At 35.3% G+C, this 21,390-nt stretch overlaps 1 protein-coding gene across 1 annotated transcript; it reads right to left on the reverse strand.

Moving 5' to 3' along the window:
• Nucleotides 1–292: 292 nt before the first annotated feature.
• On the reverse strand, nucleotides 293–3,763 carry LOC131158577 (uncharacterized). The gene is made up of 8 exons (XM_058113446.1): nucleotides 3,533–3,763; nucleotides 3,362–3,418; nucleotides 3,116–3,298; nucleotides 2,814–2,905; nucleotides 2,429–2,578; nucleotides 1,780–2,332; nucleotides 1,446–1,685; nucleotides 293–502 (listed from the first exon to the last, which is right to left on the reverse strand). The coding sequence occupies exons 1-8, from the start codon at nucleotides 3,761–3,763 to the stop codon at nucleotides 293–295; spliced, it is 1,716 nt and encodes a 571-aa protein (XP_057969429.1).
• Nucleotides 3,764–21,390: the final 17,627 nt, after the last annotated feature.

Genomic DNA, 21,390 nt, shown 5'->3' on the forward strand with positions numbered 1-21,390 from the left:
ATTTTCACATTGAAATTCCATCACATGGAAGCACACAATTGCACACAATATCACATACAAATGCTCTCCCCTCGAACTAAAATGAAATATTATCCTCAATGTGAAAGCATAGGGGAGATGGAAAAGGTATGCATAGGGGAAACAAACCAACAAAAAGAAAAACAGAACAATGGAGGGTCACAACTAGCAAACACGGTAGAAAAAGAAAAGAAAGATGCAAATAAAAACAAATAAAACGAAAAGAAAAAAGCAAAAGAATAAAAGAGAAAGGTCAGAGGACTCCCTCAGGGTCTTATACAAGCAAGACCTCCTCATGTGGATCAAATGGAGTCATGAAAGGCTTGAAATGCTGGCCATTGACTGTGAAGCTTTTGCCATTCTTTGGATCTACAATTTCTACTGCACCATGAGAATGAATTTTTTCAACGATGTATGGGCCACCCCATCGAGACTTCAGTTTCCCAAGAAACAGATGCAATTTGGAGTCATAGAGAAGCATTTGCTGAGTAGGGAAAAGTTGTTTGTCTTTAATTTTCCTATCATGCAGCAACTTCATCCGCTCGTTTTCTAAGCGGGCATTGTCATAAGCTTCCCTCCTAAACACTTCAAGCTCATATACCCGCAATTTCCTTAAACCTTTGGCATCATCAAGTGAAAAGTTAATATGTTTTATAGCCCATAAAGCACGATGCTAAATCTCAATAGGTAAATGACATGCCTTACCGTAAACTAACCTGTAGGGAGACATCCCTAAGTTTGTCTTGAAAGCAGTTCGGTTGGCCCAGAGTGCATCAAAAAGTTTTTCTGACCAGCCTTTTCGATTAGGACTAATCGTTTTCTCAAGTATGACTTTGATCGCTTTATTAGCCAACTCAGCTTGACCATTAGTTTGAGGGTGGTATGGAGCAGAGACCTTATGGGTCACTCCATGCTTTTGCATGAGTTTTTTTAAAGGTTTGTTATAAAAGTGCAACCCTCTATCACTAATGATCGCCTTGGGCATGGTAAAATGTGCAAATAACTCCTTAAGAAAACGAATGACAACCCTGTGGTCATTTGTCCTACAAGGTATAGCTTCCACCCATTTTGAAACATAGTCCACAACAACTAGAATGTAAGAATGCCCAAAAGAGTTTGGGAATTTTCCCATAAAGCCAATTCCCCAATAGTCAAAAATTTCAAGAGTTTACTATGATTTTCCCTAATTTCTAATAAGCCTCACAAGTTTTACAAAAATTCTCAATATCTTTGAACATAGCAGGCCAGTAGAGTCCACTTTGTAACATTTTTGAAATAGTTTTATTTGCAGCAAAGTGGCCTCCACACGCTCCACTATGACAAAAATGCATTACAGAAATAAATTCATCATCGGGCACACATCTGCGAACCAATTGATTAGAACAATATTTAAACAGATATGAATTGTCAAAATAGTAGTGTCGTACCTCTACAATGAACTTACGCTTGTTCTGAGTTATCAAATGGTCCGGCATTCGATCGATGACAAGGTAGTTCACAATATCAAGAAACCAAGGGGCGCACGACACTGCAAAAAGATGTTCATCAAGAAAATCATCATTTAAAGGAGAAAGGGATACAAAGATATCAGGTAGCTGCAAATGAGAAAGATGGTCAGCTACAACATTTTCTACTCTCTTTTTATCTTGAATGGTGATGTCAAACTTCTGAAGAGGTAGAATCCATCTGATCAACCTAGGCTTAGCATCTTTTTTTGCCAACAAATATTTCAACACATAAATAATCAGCAAAAATAATAACAGGAGATCCAATGACATATGAGCAAAATTTTTCCAAGGTAAACACAACTGCCAACAACTCCTTCTCAGTGGTGGTATAATTATTCTGAGAATCATTCAAGGTACGATTTGCATAATAGATGACAGAAGACTTGTTATCAACTCTTTGACCAAAAATGGCCCTGAGAGCGAAATCACAAGCATTGGTCATAATCTCAAACAAGTCCCACCGAGGGGGTTGCATAATGGGTGCCATGGTCAAATATTTCGTCAGTATCTCAAAAGTTTGTTGGCATGCATTAGTCCATAAAAATTCAGTCTCATTTTGCAATAAAGAGCATAGTGGTTTAGCAATACTACTGAAATTCTGAATGAAACGCCTATCAAAGCCGGCCTGGCCAAGGAAGGAATGGATATCCGTCACTGTCCTAGGGATAGGTAACTGGGAAATCAACTCTACCTTGGCTCTGTCGACCTCTATATCATGCTTAGAAACTAAATGGCCAAGTACCAAACCACTACTTACCATAAACTGACACTTCTTCCAATTCAACAACAAGTTCTTTTCTTCACAACTTTTTAGAATGGTAGTCAAAATTTTCAAACAGGTATCAAAAGACTTACCAAATACAGAAAAATCATCCATGAAAATTTCACACATCTCATCTAACATGTCAAAGAAAATTCTCATCATGCAGTGCTGGAAAGTAGCAGGTGCATTGCATAATCCGAAGGGCATCCAACGAAAGGCGTAAGTACCAAAAAGGAAGGTCAAGTTGGTCTTCTCTTGATCCTCTAGTGCTATGGTAATTTGATAATACCTAGAAAAACCATCCAGAAATCAATAGAAAGCATTACCAACTACTTTTTCGAGTATCTGATCTAGGAAGGGTAACAGGAAGTGATCTTTTCGGCTAACCGAATTTAATTTACGATAATCACTGCCCCTCAGATTCTATCAACCCTCTAGACAAAGAAACAGTCTCATAAAAAACATTAGGCTACTCGGGAGAGTCATTCTTAAATGCACTATCAGAATCAAACACTAATAATTACTCTGAAATATCAAAATGATCTACCACATCAACTGTACGTACCTCAGAGTCATCACAACCACTAGGCATCTTGCAAGCATTGAACACATTTATCTTCAATTTCATATTCATAAATGTGAGCTTCAGTACTCCACTTCGGCAATTGATCAACGCATTGGAGGTAGTAAGGAATGGGCATCTAAGTATGAAGGGTGCCTAGGAAATGGTGGAGATTGGCTGCTGCATATCCAAAACCACAAAGTCCACCAAGTAGTAGAATTTTTTGACTTGAACCAATACATTCTCAATAACACCCCGTGGTACCTTCACTGATCTGTTAGCCAACTGTAGCACAATGGAGGTTTTCTTCTGCTCACCTAACCCCAACAGCTCATATATCGAGAATGGTAGCAAGTTCACACTACTCCCCAAATCGAGTAGAGCTCTCCCAATGTGAGATTCATTAATCATAATGGAGATGGTGGGGGAACCAAGATCTTTGAGTTTCTGAAGAGTTTCACTTAATATCAATGCACTAACCTACTCTGCCAATAAAGTATTCTTATTTACATTCAATTTCCTCTTCACTGTGCACAAGTCCCTAAAAAATTTTGCATACGAAAGAACCTGCTGAAAGGCATCCAGAAGTCGAATATTGATCTTCACCTGCTTGAAGATCTCCTAAATCTCAGTATGGAATTTGTTCTTCTGGGCAGCTACCAACCTCTGAGGATAAGGTACCATAGGTTGGCACTCCTTACTAGTCTCGGCCTCCACATCGACTGACTTCTTCAATTCTGGGCTTACTTCCTCTAATTTCTCTTGGGCCTCATCTACCTCAACTACTACTTCCAATGTCAGGGTAACTATTTGCCTCTCAATAGATATCTTGGGTCGGGGGACTTTCTTCCTACTTTTCAAAGTAATGATGGCCTTTTCCGTCTCAATGGAATCCCTTGAAATATTATGCATTGGCTGTTGTTGCTGTTAGTATACCTAAGGATTAGGCTGAGGCTGCACTGGAAATTTCCCTTTCTCCAAGGTACTCAACTGTGTATTGATCTTATTAATGGCGCCTCGCAGTTTATTATTAGTTGTGGCCTGTATTTGCATTAACTGCTGAAGGGTATCTTCAAACGACCTTTTTGGTGGAATGAGTGCAATAGAAACCTTGGAGGTGAGTAGTGCTGAGAAATCGGATGTGGCTGATACGGGTGCTGAGACTGTGGTGCAAAAGACTGGGGAGGCTACTGAAACTGTGAAGAAGATTGACCAGCCTGATCATTCCTCCATGAAAAATTCAGGTGATTCCTCCATCCCAGATTGTAAGTGTTTGATAAAGGCTGATTGGGAGCTCTGTTAACCCAATTTGATGACTAAATGTGATCAGACCTACTTTTCTGCACTATCGTCAGAATCGAACAATCCTGAGCCTTATGGCTAGAGTCGACGCATAGAAAACACACCTCAACTGATTTTGCTGCTTTCACCTTCTTTAACTCTATAACCTCTACCCTCCTAGTTAATGTAACAATACGAGCCTAGATATTAGTTTCCTCCTTTACCTCATATTTACCTCCACCACCAATTGCCCTGAGAGGTTGCACTGCCATTGGTGCCCAATCAAATTGTGTATTCCACTGTTGTGCACTTTTAGCTAAGTAATCAAAGAATGCTAGTGTCTCATCTGGTTCCTTGCTAAAGAACTCCCCATTACACATAGTTTGAACAAACTGCTTACAATCAGGAGTGAGGGCAGTGTAGAAATGATTTACCAGCCTACAAGACTCAAACCCATGATGTGGACAGATATTTATCAGTTCTTTGAACCTTTCCCAACAAGCCTGGAAAGTTTCATTGCCTTTCTGCATAAACTAACTGATTTGCTCCTGTAGGAACTGGGTTCTCTGAAAAGGAAAAAATTTATAGAAGAACTCACGTTGCATGTTGGTCCAATCAGAAATAAAGTTATGTCTTAGAGAGTTAAACCAGATCTTCGCTTTATCCTTCAAGGAAAAAGGAAATAAACGAAGTTTAATGTATTCATCAGTTCCTTCTCTAGTAATGAAGGTAGTACATGCCAACTCAAAATCAGTCAGATGTTGATAAGGACTCTTAGAATCCATCCTGTGGATAGGGGTGAGCATAATTCGGTGAAAACCGAATTAACCGGCCAAAATTGGTCGGTTCGTTTCGGGTAAAAATCCTGGTTCGGTTATAATTCTACAAAATTTTGGTTAATCGATTTCGGTTCGGTTAAGGGTAAAAAAAATTTTGGTTAACTGATTAACAGAATTACTAATTAATTAGATTTTAAATATAATTTATGAATATAAATTTTGCTTATGCAAGTGCATTAAGGAGTTTAATTAACCTATTTGGATTCTTTGTTCTATAGTAAACTATTATTTTCATTAATAAAATTAATAAATAATGTATTTAATTAAGTTGGATTTGGTTTTAAAAAAATTTATAATTGTATTATATTTCTAGCAATTAATTTTAAATGATTTCAGTTAAAATCGGTTAACCGAACTACCCGAATGGGCAATTCGGTCGGGGTCGGTTCGGTGTCATTCGTCAATTCGGTCGGTTCGGTTAATGATATTATTTAACCAAATTTTTTCAGTTAATTCGATTAATTACCCGAATTTAACCGAACCGACCTTTTGCTCACCCCTACCTATGGAACTGAGGTATTACTAACAACATACCATGCTTAATAGTGAAATTCGGTGCATTATTTGGCAAAGCAATACCAGATGGTGTAGTGATGTGTGTAGGCTACAAAAAGTCTTTCAAAGTGCGTGGTGCAGGTGGATGTTCGACCATATTTTCCTCAAAATTCTCTTAAAAAAGATCACTCAAATCAATTTCAGTGTCCTCACTTACAATAGAAATAGGAAACCTACTACCTGTATTAGGAGATAGTTTGATATAGCTTATGTGAAAGTTCTCTAACCCAAAGCATCAAATATCAATCCAAACAACAGACAGCCACCAACATAGCAATAGACAAGCATGATCAAAATTTTTTTTTTTACTTTTTTTTTTTGTGTTTTAAAATTATGAGAGAAATCAAAATAAATGGGAAAAACATTAAATTGAAACTAATTCTGGCACTCTTTGGCAATGGCACAAAAAACTTGACTCATTTTGAAAAATGAGTAGCACAATGGCTATCCCAAGTATAGGAGTTACGTCGTTTAATAATTAACCAAAACAGGTTAGATCGTCTTCTCAGGAAATGCAAATTAATTTTAAACTAGCGTAAAATAGTAAAAGAAAATAAGAAAACAATTTTACCTAACATGATTCAGATTCGATTTCTTGGGATTTTTGAAAGTTTGTGATGAAATTGAAATGACGCAAAACCTAAACTAAAAAATTAACACGCGTAAAACCAACCAAACGACTCACTAATTGAACAAAGGTAAACTAAAATAAACCTCAACAATGACTTAAGATTAAACACCCAACTGCTCACAATGATAACTTGAAGGAAATATAAAGATCATGCAATATCTCAACTAAATAAAAATAAACTAAACTAAATAATAAGTAAAGCTCAACTAAATAAATAAAATAATCCTAACAATATATCTCAAAGGGATATTAATAAATTATGGAAAACAACCGAAATTAACCCGCAACCCAAGTTATAAAACTTAGCCACTCATGCTTGCAATCCAAAATTTCTAGATCAAACTAATCCTACAATAACTCATTACAACAATAAAATAAAAGACAACAACTTAAAAGAACAATAAACTAGATGTATACTAAAACTAAAAGAAAACTAATTAATCCACCCTATAATCATTCCAAACATTAGACTAAATGTATACTAAGTTAAACAACAAATTAAACTAACCTTGAAGCATTTAGGATAACTAAATAAAAGATAAGCAATTAATTAATCTATTGAACCACTGAAATAACAAAGTAAAAATTAATATTTAAACCCAACATTAACTACTCAAATAGTATATTTAAACAACATTAAAGTAAAGAGACAAGTTGAGCGAAAGATACCCAACACTACTTGGAAGATAACTATTCAATGCAATAAATAACTCAAACTACACTTTAAAGTATCTATGGAAAATGACAAAGAAAAATAAATAATAACTCAACAACACTATTTAAATAAACAAGAAGAAAGAGAGAGAGAGAGAGAGAGAGAGAGAGAGAGAGAGAGAGAGAGAGAGAGAGAGAAAGAGGAGGCTGTGAGCTCCCCACACAGTAGCTAGTTGCTGTCTTCTACTACTTGCAATGGTGCGGAGACCGAAAAGACCAGTTCCCCACACGCAACACCTATAAAAAAGCCCTATTCCCCCTTTTCCTTCAATGCCCCCACTTTAATTTCTTTTTTAATTCTCCCTTTACTGCCCCCTAGCCTTTTTTTTTTTCTTTACTCCAACTGCTGTCAGAGTACAAGGAAATGGACTTGGCTGCATGGTCGGGTCAAATCAAGTTTATTTTATTTTTTTTCTTTATTTGTTTCTTCCATTTTAAGTTTCTGCTCCCCAGCAAACAAGTCCAATTTTGACCATATTAAAGCTCATATCTCTTAAAGCTTGAAACACAAAATTCATAGATAATTCCTCATATTTCCCTATAATTTTGAATCGTTTCAATTGGAGCTTGAACGAGAAAGTTACGGCCAAAATACGAAGTAGTGTCTATTTTTGCTTCCAATAATTGCCCTGCGATAAAAAACACCAATAATTCATAAATTACTCAATAAAACCCAAATGTTATAAACATAATACAATGTTAATTTATTGAGAGTAATTAGGCATTTAATTAAAAATATAATTTGTAATGTATGAATTAAAACACCTAATTATGTAATTTGAGCACGTAATCACTTATGAGGGGGTATTTATAGACTTCTTTAAAATATGACCGTTTGGGGACATGGTTGGTGTTTTAAAATTTTTTTAATTAAAATTTAACCGTGTTTATGTGTTGGAAATTACCGAGACCCGAGAGGTTTGGTCGACTGGTGCTAGTGTCGGTTAGCTAACCTTTCATAGAAAATTTAAATTTTAAAGAGGTTCGGTCGACCCAGGGAAGTGTCAATCTGCTAAGCCAAAAGGTGATGCCAAACCTTCGTAGGTTCGGTCCGCTGAGGTCTAGGGCCGGTCTGCAAGGCTTGAGGGCTGGTTGGCTGAGTTGCTTTTGGGCTAAAGTAGTCGGTTGGTCGAGGCATAAAGTTGACCGTGAACCAATGGCAGGTCGGCTGGCCATTTTGGTTCAATTTAAGGTCGGTTGGCCGAACATGACCAAAAATACAATTTTTTCCTCAGGGCAAGTTTAGTCAGCTGAGGTGTTTTATAACGTGAAGGGTCACTCGATTGAGGACAGCTAAAAACCTAAGGTTTAGCCCTATTTTGACCTTAAAATATTTTAAAACCTTTTGTATGATTTTGGCATTTAAGAAAAAGGTTTTTCTTTGAAAGGTTTGGTCCCCTAAGGTCAATCTATGGTCATTCTAAGCTTTAGGTCACATCATGCAGAGATATGCATTATTACAAACCAAATAATAAAAATAAATGTATGTACAAATTAAAATGTTTCTTCTTCTTCTTCTTCTTCTTCTTCTTCTTCTTCTTCTTCTTCTTCTTCTTCTTCTTCTTTACTCTTCTGATTTTTCATGGAATGTGCCAAGTTGTATGTGTGTTAAGATCCATCTTGGCTTCCATTTTCCTTCACCTCATGTGTGTGCCGAGATATAAACATGTTCAAACACTAAATGTACACATGAGATACAAGTGCTTTGTTAGCATCAAAACAGGGATTAGACTCAAAAAGTCAACATATTTTGTTTTCAAATTTGTAGATTTTTTGATTTTTAATTCATTGCTCTAATCTTTGTGAACTGGAAAGCAGATTAGAATCTAATAACGATAAATTATATAATTAGGAAGCTACTGATTGGGTGCAGACAATACCAAAATGCCTGGTGATTTTAGGATTTGGAAGTTTCGAAATACCATTTGACCTTCGTAGACCTTTGCCTCTAGGATTGGTGGCATATCTAATTGCAGGAATTAGTTTATGCATTAGTTTAAGGTTAGCCTACTCAAGAAAGTGTCCAAAGTTCAAACAGAATTGACAATGTAGCATCTTCTAGGTCTTCATTTAAAAAATTGCAACAATATATTCAAAGATGAAATTGTTCATATTAATTTTATCTGAATAAATGATGAATGCATATGATATTGTGTGTTTGATAGCATGGAATTATATTATATGATTTGCATTTTTTATATTTTATTTATGTTAGAACACTAAAAGGTTGTCATGTATGCATTTGCTAAATTTATTTTGTTTCCAATTTTTTCATAAGCATGCATTTTAATATTTCCTAAAGTTCCATTGTAAAATTCTATCTTACTATAAATTTCCACTGTTCCTTTAAATCAAAATCAAAAATTTTCATCAAAACTTCCATAGATTTGAGACCATCAAAATTTGAATCAAAATCAAATTTTAAGTCCTTGACAATACCTAGCCCCTTTTGCTCTCTGGCTAACACTTTTACACTTTCACTTCCTCAACCTTATTACATCCCTTAACATCCTTGCAACCCACAAATGAATAAACCACCTCCATACACAATCGAGGTCATAGAGTTCATCTTATCACAAGCAGCCTTAAACTCTATTTTTAACCTCACCACTTCTTTAGTCTCTCTACATGGCTAGTCATAGAGTTGAAAAATTGGTTTCAAAGTGATTCTAGGCTAGACCGAATTGATTTGTCTTTATCAAAACAACTAATGTTGCAAGTGAGGATCTCCATTAAGAGCTTCATGATCCACTTATTAACTATTGGAAGGTGATACACATTGCCTTAATCCTGCTAACCCTGCGGAGGAGGGATTCCACCTTCATCGATAGCATGGAATTATATTATATCATTTGTATTTTTTATCTTTTATTTATGTTAGAACACTAAAAGGTTGTCATGTATGCATTTGCTAAATTTATTTTGTTTCCAATTTTTTCATAAGCATGCATTTTAATATTTCCTAAAGTTCCATTGTAAAATTCTATCATTTACTATAAATTTCCACTGTTCCTTTAAATCAAAATCAAAATTTTCATCAAAATTTCCATAGATTTGAGACCATCAAAATTTAAATCAAAATCAAATTTTAAGTCCTTGACAATGCCTGGCCCCTTTTGCTCTCTAGCTAACACTTTTAGTCTTTCACGTCCTCAACCTTATTACATCCCTTAACATCCTTGCAACCCACAAATGAATAAACCACCTTCGTACACAATCGAGGTCATAGAGTTCATCTTATCACAAGCAGCCTTAAACTCTATTTTTAACCTCACCACTTCTTGAGTCTCTCTACATGGCTAGTCATAGAGTTGAAAAATTGGTTTCAAAGTGATTCTAGGCTAGACCGAATTGATTTTTCTTTATCAAAACAACTAATGTTGCAAGTGAGGTTCTCCATTAGGAGCTTCATGATCCACTTATTAACTATTGGAAGGTGATACACATTGCCTTAATCCTGCTAACCCTGCGGAGGAGGGATTCCACCTTCATCGATAGCATGGAATTATATTATATGATTTGTATTTTTTATCTTTTATTTATGTAAAAACACTAAAAGGTTGTCATGTATGCATTTGCTAAATTTATTTTGTTTCCAATTTTTTCATAAGCATGCATTTTAATATTTCCTAAAGTTCCATTGTAAAATTCTATCATTTACTATAAATTTCCACTGTTCCTTTAAATCAAAATCAAAATTTTCATCAAAATTTCCATAGATTTGACACCATCAAAATTTCAATCAAAATCAAATTTTAAGTCCTTGACAATAGATGGCCCCTTTTGCTCTCTAGCTAACACTTTTAGACTTTCACGTCCTCAACCTTAATACATCCCTTAACTTCCTTGCAACCCACAAATGAATAAACCACCTCCGTACACAATCGAGGTCATAGAGTTCATCTTATCACAAGCAACCTTAAACTCTATTTTTAACCTCACCACTTCTTGAGTCTCTCTACATGGCTAGTCATAGAGTTGAAAAATTGGTTTCGAAGTGATTCTAGGCTAGACCGAATTGATTTGTCTTTATCAAAACAACTAATGTTGCAAGTGAGGTTCTCCATTAGGAGCTTCATGATCCACTTATTAACTATTGGAAGGTGATACACATTGCCTTAATCCTGCTAACCCTGCGGAAGAGGGATTCCACCTTCATCAATAGCATGTAATTATATTATATGATTTGTATTTTTTATCTTTTATTTATGTTAGAACACTAAAAGGTTGTCATGTATGCATTTGCTAAATTTATTTTGTTTCCAATTTTTTCATAAGCATGCATTTTAACATTTCCTAAAGTTCCATTGTAAAATTCTATCATTTACTATAAATTTCCTCTGTTCTTTCAAATCAAAATCAAAATTTTCATAGATTTGAGACCATCAAAAATTCAATCAAAATCAAATTTTAAGTCCTTGACAATAGCTGGCCCCTTTTGCTCTCTAGCTAACACTTTTAGACTTTCACGTCCCCAACCTTATTACATCCCTTAACATCCTTGCAACCCACAAATGAATAAACCACCTCCGTACACAATCAAGGTCATAGAGTTCATCTTTTCACAAGTAGCCTTAAACTCTATTTTTAACCTCACCACTTCTTGAGTGTCTCTACATGGCTTGTCATAGAGTTGAAAAATTGGTTTCGAAGTGATTCTAGGCTAGACCAAATTGATTTGTATTTATCAAAACAACTAATGTTGCAAGTGAGGATCTCCATTAGGAGCTTCATGATCCACTTATTAACTATTGGAAGGTGATACACATTGCCTTAATCCTGCTAACCCTGGGGAGGATGGATTCCACCTTCATCTTATCAACCAAAAGTGAAAATCCTTTAGAGAAATGACGATAACCTTAGAGTACCTTTGCTAATGTTGCCTTTTGAGGTGTATCTAATGACAAAGGTATAGCCTCTCCCTCTGAGTCTTAGAGGAGTAAATTAAAGAATACTTCTCCAAAACCCCCAACCAACATTCAATATTACCAATTGGTTCCATGGAAGGGGCGTTTTCCTAGGAAAGGGTGAATCGCACACCAATAAGGGAGACAATGCCAAATTACCCATAGTCTAATAGAATAGGTACGAGAACCTACAGAGTCAAGAGAAATGAGAGAGAGGAGGAAAAGGGGTTTAAAAATATAGCATAGTTAGGCAAAAACCATAATAGATTAAACCCTTTAGCCACAAAGGATTCAATGCTTAAGCACACCAAACTAGCTACGTAGTATGTCATGTAAGGGTCGCACAAAAGAGGCACAAGTCAAACATTGCCCAAACAAGGTATTTGCAAAGGCTAGACTTGTTCTCTTAACCATTTTTCTGCCTAAAATGTTATCGCGATAATATACCACTAGTAAGACAAGGGAAACAAAAAGGTAACGATCCTAGTTTCCTGCACTTATGTTTGCCCAAAAAGTACTCTTCCAAGTATAGCAAGGTGAATAATGTCTCTATCCATTATGAGCCAACATCTCTCGCCTCAAGCACAGGGAAAAATGCATCACCCATATTATGCACAGGTTGGATAATAGAACTATCCCATACATGTCTCAAGGAAGGAAAGAAGCAAAATGTCAATTATGATAAAAAGCTAATAATCAAAGGGTGCCTATTTTAGATATAGGAGTATTGTTTGTTATGGGGTAATTCAATAGTATGCTCCATGTATGGGCTAGGATTAGGGAATTTCTTGTAACTTTAAAGTTTGACTCTAAGAATAAGGGAGTATAAATATATAATGAAGTCCTTTTTGTTAGAGACCTTCAACCCAACATTTAGAACAACCTAGTGCTTAATATAACAAGCCACAACACATTCTTTATCCCCCCTATCTTTAACTTGTCATTCTCTCTCTCTCTCTCTCTCTCTCTCTCTCTCTCTCTCTCTCTCTCTCTCTCTCTCTCTCTCTCTCTCTCTCTCTCTCGTCTAATCAAAGTTTGTTCACCTCCCTATACTTCTTCCTCTTTTCCACAATTTCCAACATTTATACACCTTCCTTTTCCAATGTCCTTATTTCATAAGTGTACACCTTTTGAAATAATGTATCTATCATAAAATCTCTGACGAGGGTTAACATAACAATCCCATCTCATTCTTCACACCCCAAATTTTTTAATTCCACTCTAGTAACAATTTATTGGAAACAATTTGTAAGGAGGTTCAAAAATTTCAATTTGCTTCTCCCCTTGAAGCCAAATTGAATTGCTTTAATAGAATTTGGGCAGCTATTAACTTCATGTATAATAGTAATCCATTGTTAAGAATTGTTGTTTTTAGAGGGCATTTTGGGTAAATAATTTTTTATCGACGTTAGAATAGGGTGTACGTGCATTGCTCCACTTTTGAAAAGTCGAAATTGACAAACCAAAAGCCCAATGGATAGTGCTCGACCCTTCAAGAGTTTTTTTTTTTCAAAAATATTTGCTCCAATTTTTAAGAGAATCCAAATAAACAATCTCCCTTGAGAATCTAAAAATTAAATTCATGATTTTGGGCGGTAGCACACTGCAGTTTAGGTTTTAATAATATTAAAAAAAATGAGAAAAGAAAACAACTTTGGAAGGTTCAATAATTTGGGTGTTGGAATTGCCAAGACACAACAAAAAAACAAAGGCTAGTAGGTGTCCCTATGTGGGCCAAAAGCCATCTGGCACTTTCCCCCTTCTCTAGCCATCTTGTGATGCCCACCCACAATCACTTGGGAAGAATCATATCATATCTATTATCACTTTTTGGTCACAAAGATAGAATAATTTCAAGTTTTTTTTTTTTTTTCCATTTTTAATTTTATTTTTTAATAAAATATTAAATAACGGTTTGATTTAGAAAAATTTTCTCATTTTGATACGTCTGAAATTTCGCTGGATGGTCTAACGAGATTTGAAGGGTCAAAAATCTTGCTGGATGGTCTAACGAGATTCAAACTAATTTTTTTTAAAAAAAATAAATAATAAAAAATAAAATAAAAGTTACCAAAAAAGAAAGACACACATTACAAAACTAATAATTATATATTTAAGAAATAAAAAGCGAATGCTAAATCAGGAAGAAAAAAAATTTCATTGTAGACCCACAAGATTGAAAAGTAAGTTTCGTCAAAAAAATAAATTGTCAAAAAAACAAAAATAGAGTGGATGAAAGTTCCACTATTCCCTACAAAAAAAATTTTTTATAAAAAAAATAAATATATATGTATATTTTATTTATTTTTTAAATAAAATATTATAAAATAAATATTGGTTTAATATTACTAAAATTTATTAAAAAAATAAAAATTGACTTACACACAAAATTAAACTCATGTTTATTATAGAATTTAGAATAAGGAAAGTGTTTGAAATTGTATTTTCATGATGTCAATGTATATCATTTACAAGGCAAATTAATGCATGCCATGAATTGTGCCTCTTAAGTCAAATTTTATTTTATTTTTTTTAAAAATTTGAATTCTTTTCAATAAAATAATATGCACCTAAGTCTTTTAAGTCAAAGTTTTAAAATAAAATATTATGCACCTAACTTTCAACCATCTTCCTTTTTCAATGTATAGTACTCTCTCCCCCCTTGTTACCCCATTAATCATATACTAATTGAATTCTTTCCCTTGCCCATTCTAGACAATTAGGGTTGTGCAACTAGACAATTTGGCCTGTTTAGAGGCAAAAAACAAAAAATCAAGATTAGGAAAACCAACTTGAATTGAACCGAACCAATGGCACAACCAAAATAGAATAAAATAGTTCAATTTGGTCCAAATATATTGAAAACCCACTTAACCGAATTACATGAAAAAATTGAGTTTTTTTTTTTTTTTTAAATAGAACTTTCTGAAAACCAAACTTCCTAAAAAATACCAAACTCCCTAAAAGTTGACCAAACTAATATAGGCTATGCAAACAGTGCAATCATGTTATAAGGTACACCCGATTTGATAATAAAAAATCAAACATCTTTTAAAATGAAGGTGTGAATTGAGATAGGGAGAGAGTGAATTGATTGTGAGTGGACTTGTTATACCAACACCATTAGAGATGTAAGGATAGGGAAGTAAGAGTTGTAGAAGACATAGAAGCTATTGAAGAGATGAGGGAAAAAAAAGGGAGGTGGAAAGACTCAAAGAATTGACATATTGAATTTGGTCAAATCATTGTTTGCAATTATAAATAAGCACATATTAATATCCTCCCCAAGTTAGACCTGATTGCAATAAGTCCCTTTGTATAGTCCCTTAATGCATAAAATATTTAAGATTTCCACAATTTGACAGATGAACTTAGCATAAATATTCACTCCTTGATTGTTGGTTTTTTATTATGGTTGACTCTTATCAAAATAAGCAATATTTATACCCTCCCCAAGTTAAACTTGGTTAGAATAAGTCCCTTTGTATAGCCCTGGCCTTAATGCATAAAATATTTACTGTGATAACCTGAAATTCTAATAATAAAAAAATAACAAAGATAATAAATACAAGCTTTGGTATTACAATTGTAGCGCCCCGAACCTAGTGGGGTCCAGAGAGCTATTCTCTATGCATACATCTCTGATACCAATCTATACATCCCGATACCCGAAGTGGGCATCGGTCACACTTGTTCATAACTCAATATAATAAGTATAGCGGAAAACATAAATACCACAATTGCTATAGCAGAGTTCTAATACCACCATAATTATATATATATACACCTCAAAATCCAAATTATTTACACCCCAACGGTCAAAAACATACCTAGCCATACATATCAGTATCTCACTAAAACTTACCTACACAACACTAACTAATCCCACTCCTAAGCTTTTTAGGCTTGGTTCCTGGTACTTCCTGAAAATGTTAAAATATTAGGGTGAGACACTTCTCAGTAAGGTGGAATAGATTATTAGCAGTGTGTGGCAATATGAGTTTTAATGTGGTATAAGCTCATCCTTTAAATAATTCACTTTAACTGATAAATACCATATAATTTTGTAATCACACTTACACATTTGAAAACACATATTTTCCTTTCTAAACATGCTTTATCATAATAAATATTTTTCTGCGCATATGTAAATCATCATATATTGAAAACTAAGTTGTAGTCCCAAGAGGGAGGGGGGGTGAATTAGGTTTTAAAAGTTTCTTTTAACTCTTTTTAAAGATTCTCAACTTATTGTAAGTTTAGTACTCAAACAAGGATAATTTGAATTATAAAATCAGTTAGAAATCAATATTCACTTTTAAAACTTTAAGAATGAGTAAATCAATTTGATCTTGCAGTCATGTCAATGTCAATTAACACCTAACCAAAAGATTGATTCAATCAACACAAACCAATGATTCACAATGTAAAGCTTTCAGCTTTTGAATAATTCAATCTTCTCAACAAGATAACCAAAATAAGATTCACACTAAAGAATAAATTCAGCAAAGCTTCCAATATTTAGCGATTGAGTAACTCAAAGTAGAGTTTGATAAAAACCCTATTTTAATGAAGAACAATTGAAAATTCCAATACTCTTCCAAAACTCAGATTTTAAATAAACTTTCAATTAATGAGCTTTGGGTGTTAATCAATCAATGTACTCTCTTATGGTTTCTGCAAAAAGTATTGATCAACCAACGTACTCTTGTTTGGTATCCACAATCCCAAAGTCAAATTAATTTTTGGTTTATTTAATATCCAATCTACATAATTTATATAATTGAAATAAACAACTACGCAGTTATATAGGTGCAGAAAATTAAAGAGAGTTTAGGGAAAGAGAGTGAAACAAAATTTTTTATGAGATTTAGCTTATACCTAACCTACGTCCTCGTCTTAGGCAAGACCACCTAAGGATTCCACTATAGTGTTCCTTTATGGGCAGAACAAACCGTTACAATCCCTCCTTTAGGGTGGAGCCCCCTCTCCAAGTGATGCCCCATGCTCGGTACAACAATTCAACCAATCTTGAACTGTCAAAAACTACAAGAGAAATAAGAAATAATTTGGTGTACAATGACTGTAACGACCTGCCTATTTTTTCTATATATTTTTTTTCCACTTAACAACATTTATAATAACCCTGATAACTTGCAAAAAAGAACTAATCATGATCAACCTAGAAAATTAAAGAGAGTTTAGGGAAAGAGAGTGAGTTCAAATTTTTTACGAGATTCAGCTTATACCTAGCCTACGTCCTCACCTTAGCCAAGACCACCTAAGGATTCCACTATAGTGTTCCTTTACAGGCATAACAAACCGCTACAATCCCTCATTTAGGGTGGAGCCCCCTTTCCAAGCGATACCCCATGCTCGGTACAACGATTCAACAAACCTTGAACTGTCAAAAACTATAAGAGAAATGAGAAACAATTTGGTGTACAATGATTGTAACGACCTGCCTATTTTTGATATATATATTTTTTCCACTTAACAACATTTATAATAACCTTGATAACTTGCTGAAACTGAACTAATCATGATCAACCCGGACCCGTGGGTACCGAGGATATATCTCTCATACATCTTTGATACCTAAGCAGCGAAAATACATGCCATATAACACCAAACACAATACTAGAGTTCTACTGAGTCTATCATATATATACAATCATCCACAAAAAGACCAAAAAGTATGCTAGGGTCTCAATCCAAAAACCCATTTGACCCTTACTCAACTACTTACCCTTCTGATAGGATAGCTCAGTCAACTTCTACTGTTGCGGGGCTCTCTATCCGCCCTCCTATCTAGATTTCCTGAAATGTTTGTAATGCTGGAGTGAGACACCTCTTAGTAAGGGAGATAAACTAAAATCAGTGTGTGACAACATGAGTATTATCGCGACATAAACATGAACTGTACTTAATTGTATAACATGTAAAACTACCTATATAGTTTCTGAATAAAACATGATTTGACATAACATAATATAACATACTAAATTTCGGTATATGTGAATCATCTTATATAACTGTACAATACTGAAATAATACCTAGGATGGATAGCTAGCTAATGTCATGTCTTTCCCCCACATGATAGGGTTGTGTGGCCTGAAGGAGGGACCTAGCAATGGTTGGCAAACCACGCTAAGTCAACATAAGTCTATAAGTATGATGGGCTTGCCCCACCTAGTCCAGACTGCTAGTGGGACACCTGCACTACTATGAAGTCACATCGACTGTCATCTCCCACGCTCTATCTAAGATGTGTGGTAGCATTATCTTGAACATATAGCTACGGTACCGTGCTTCATGAAATTAAACTAAGCCATTTGGATTCTGATAACATATAATACATTTCATAATATTAATACATAACTGTTTCATATTTCATAGAAATATCTGACATGATCATATTTTCATGAATCTTGACATAACATGCATATTTATGGCATCTATGTTGACATAAATCACGACATCTATGCCGACATAAATCATGACATCTACGCCGACATATCATGACATATAAATCACAGCATCTGTGCCGACATATCATGACATGTCAGCATATCATATCGTATAAATCATGGCATCTGCGCCGGCATAAAACATAACATACTGAATCTTGATATTTCTGCACTATTAATGTATTATTTAAAAACCATAGTTCTTGTACTATTTTTATAGTTTTTATGAAAACAATTATAACATGCTTATTCTGGGAAATCATAATATTTCGGTATAACATAATTTCATGGAAAATCATACTCATGCCATACAAATGTGAATATTATTCTAAATATAAAATCTAAACTAAAACCATGTTTTATGCTAAAATGTATAAAATCCTTTACCCTGTTCAATAGCAGTATTCCAAAACACTATATTATATCATACATAAGTTCTAAAAATAGATGTTGTATAATAATAAATAATTTCATGAAAATGCTGACTTAATTGATCCCCTTACCTGGCTTACTAAGAAGCCTACAAAATTAACCAAACTTGCAATTGTGTGTGTTCCCAGTTCAACACCCTAAAATTCACATTTTCCCCACAAAACTCCAGTATTATCTCACCTAATACATTTTCTTTCATCCATAAATACCAAATACCTTATAAAACTTAAAATAACCAACTTATCCAAATTTTGGGATGATGCCCAATTTGGACTAACCAACAATCTACTCTAGCAGACTTGTAGAGAATCTAGACAGGAGTAGTGTGGCAGCTTCCGATCGTCGAATTGGTGAATAACGAAGCCAGAAATGTAGAGAGGTGGAGGAGACAAAATTCTAGAAAGAGAGAGAGAGAGTGAGAGAGAGAGAGAGAGAGAGGCTGACATGCAAATCTCTTATAGAAATGTGATTTTTGGCCTTCTATACAGTGCTATTCATGTGTCCTCGTCGACAAGCCATGTCACCTCATTGACGAGTCCAAGAAGGTGGTTCGTTGGCGAGCACATGCCTTTGTTGACAAACTTAAGGCCCTAAAATCAGCTCTCTCGGTAAATTCTCGTCAACAAGACACATGTCCACGTCGATGAGCCCAAGTAGGCTGCTCGTTGATGAACACTCTGCACTCGTCAACGAGACCCTACTGATTCCCCCTTAGAATTTTCCTTTTCTCTCCTTTATTTATTATTTAATTACTATAATTTTTCAGGTCTCTACATTCTCCCCTCCTTATAAAATTTCGTCAAAATTTACTGTCTATATTAAACACCATCTTTTGAGGAAAATGGGTTACTTATTTTATTACTTACCCTCACTTGTGGTGGAGGAATACTGTGGTTACATTCAGGGTTCTAGGAGATTACAAAAACACATAGAATAAAATTCTCCCAAAACCAACACGCTACCTACTAACAAAAAATTATTACATGTACTGATTAACCAGCACAAAAGAAACTTTACATATTTACCTGAGTCTTTTCCTAATTATCGTTGGTCTCCACTGAATAGGTGTGGGTATCTCTATCATATCTCTTCATCAAGCTTCCCTGAAGCTTCTTCCATGGCGTGATTCCTCCACAAGACTTTTACTAACATAATTCTCTTACTATGCAATTCCTGTTATTTCTTACCCATAATCTGTACCGATGTCTCCTCACAAGCCAGTGAATCTCTGAGCACTATCTCTGCATAACTAACCACGTAGGAGGGATCTGGAACGTATTTCCTCGGCATGGAAACATGAAATATATCATGTATCCTAGATAAAACTGGTGGTAAAGCTAGCCTGTAGGCAACTAACCTCACCCTATCAAGTATCTCGAGAGGGCCAATAAACTTAGGGCTTAGCTTACCCTTCTTCCCAAACCTCATAATTACTTTCAATGGCGCTATTTTCATAAATACATGGTCTCCCACTTCGAATTCCAACTTTTGGCGGCGAGTATCTGCGTAGCTTTTCTGCCGACTCTGAGTTGCACTGATTCTTTCTTTAATAAATCGGACTTTATCGTACACCCGCTGTACTAACTCTAGTCTCAAAACTCGCCTCTCACCCATTTCATTCTAGTATAATGGAGAACGACATCTCCTACCATATAATGCCTCGAAAGGTGTCATACCGATGCTAGCTTGATAGTTGTTATTGTATGCAAACTCTACCAGCGGCATGTACTGGGTCCAACTATCCCCAAAATCCAGCACACATGCCCGTAGCATATCCTCTAATATCTGAATTGTCCTCTCTGACTACCCATTCATCTAAGGATGAAATTTCATGCTGAGTGATAACTAAGACCCCAGAGCCTCCTGTAAGCTCCTCCAAAATCGTGACGTGAAACGTGGGTCTCGGTTTGATACTATAGACACTGGCACACCATGTGATCATACTATCTCTTGAATATATATTTCTTCCAGTCTGTCTATGGAGTAATTCACTTTGATAGGGATAAAGTGAGCGGTTTTCATTAGTCGATCTACAACCACCTAAATAGCATTCTGCCCTTACCGCACTGGCAGTAAACTTGTCACGAAGTCCATAGAAATGTGATCCCATTTCCACCCAGGGATGTAAAGTGGTTGTAGCTGGCCCGCCAACCTCTGGTGCTCAACCTTTACCTACTGGCATGTCAAACACTACTACACAAACTCGACAATCTTCTTTTTCATGCCGCTCCACTAGAAAGACGCTCGCAGATGCCTATACATTTTAGTGCTTCCTGGATGAACCATATATAAGGATCTATGGGCCTCCTCTAGGATCATCCTCATGATATCCACATCTGCAGGCATGCACAGCTTGGTACGGAACCTTAAAGCTCTGTCATTAGAAATACTGAACTCCTCCCCCTGTCTGTCTTGTACCTTCTCTATCAACTCCATCAACTTTGCGTCATTCTTCTAGGCTGCTTTAATCCTTTCACATAGCGTAGGCCGCACCGCCAGGTTGGCAATAAATTCCTAGTGATCACTCTCTACTAACTCCACGTCGAACCTCTCCAAGTCCATCAAAATCGGATGTTGAATGACTACTGCTAACTGTGTCATTTCCCCTAATTTCCGACTTAGTGCATCAGCCACCATATTAGCCTTTCTTGGGTAGTAGTTGATGGTACAATCATAATCCTTGATGAGCACTAACCATCTTCTTTGCTA

Source organism: Malania oleifera, chromosome 6, assembly GCF_029873635.1.
Source record: "Malania oleifera isolate guangnan ecotype guangnan chromosome 6, ASM2987363v1, whole genome shotgun sequence".
NCBI lineage: Eukaryota > Viridiplantae > Streptophyta > Magnoliopsida > Santalales > Ximeniaceae > Malania > Malania oleifera.

Coding starts and splice junctions, on each gene's coding strand:
- LOC131158577 (XM_058113446.1), bottom strand. CDS start 3,763: ATGCATAATATTTCAAGGGATTCCATTGAGACGGAAAAGGCCATCATT. Junction 2,906..3,115: donor TGGCTAACAGATCAGTGAAG/GTACCACGGGGT, acceptor ATGAAATTGAAG/ATAAATGTGTTCAATGCTTG. Junction 2,333..2,428: donor ATGAGAATTTTCTTTGACAT/GTTAGATGAGAT, acceptor CATTCTAAAAAG/TTGTGAAGAAAAGAACTTGT.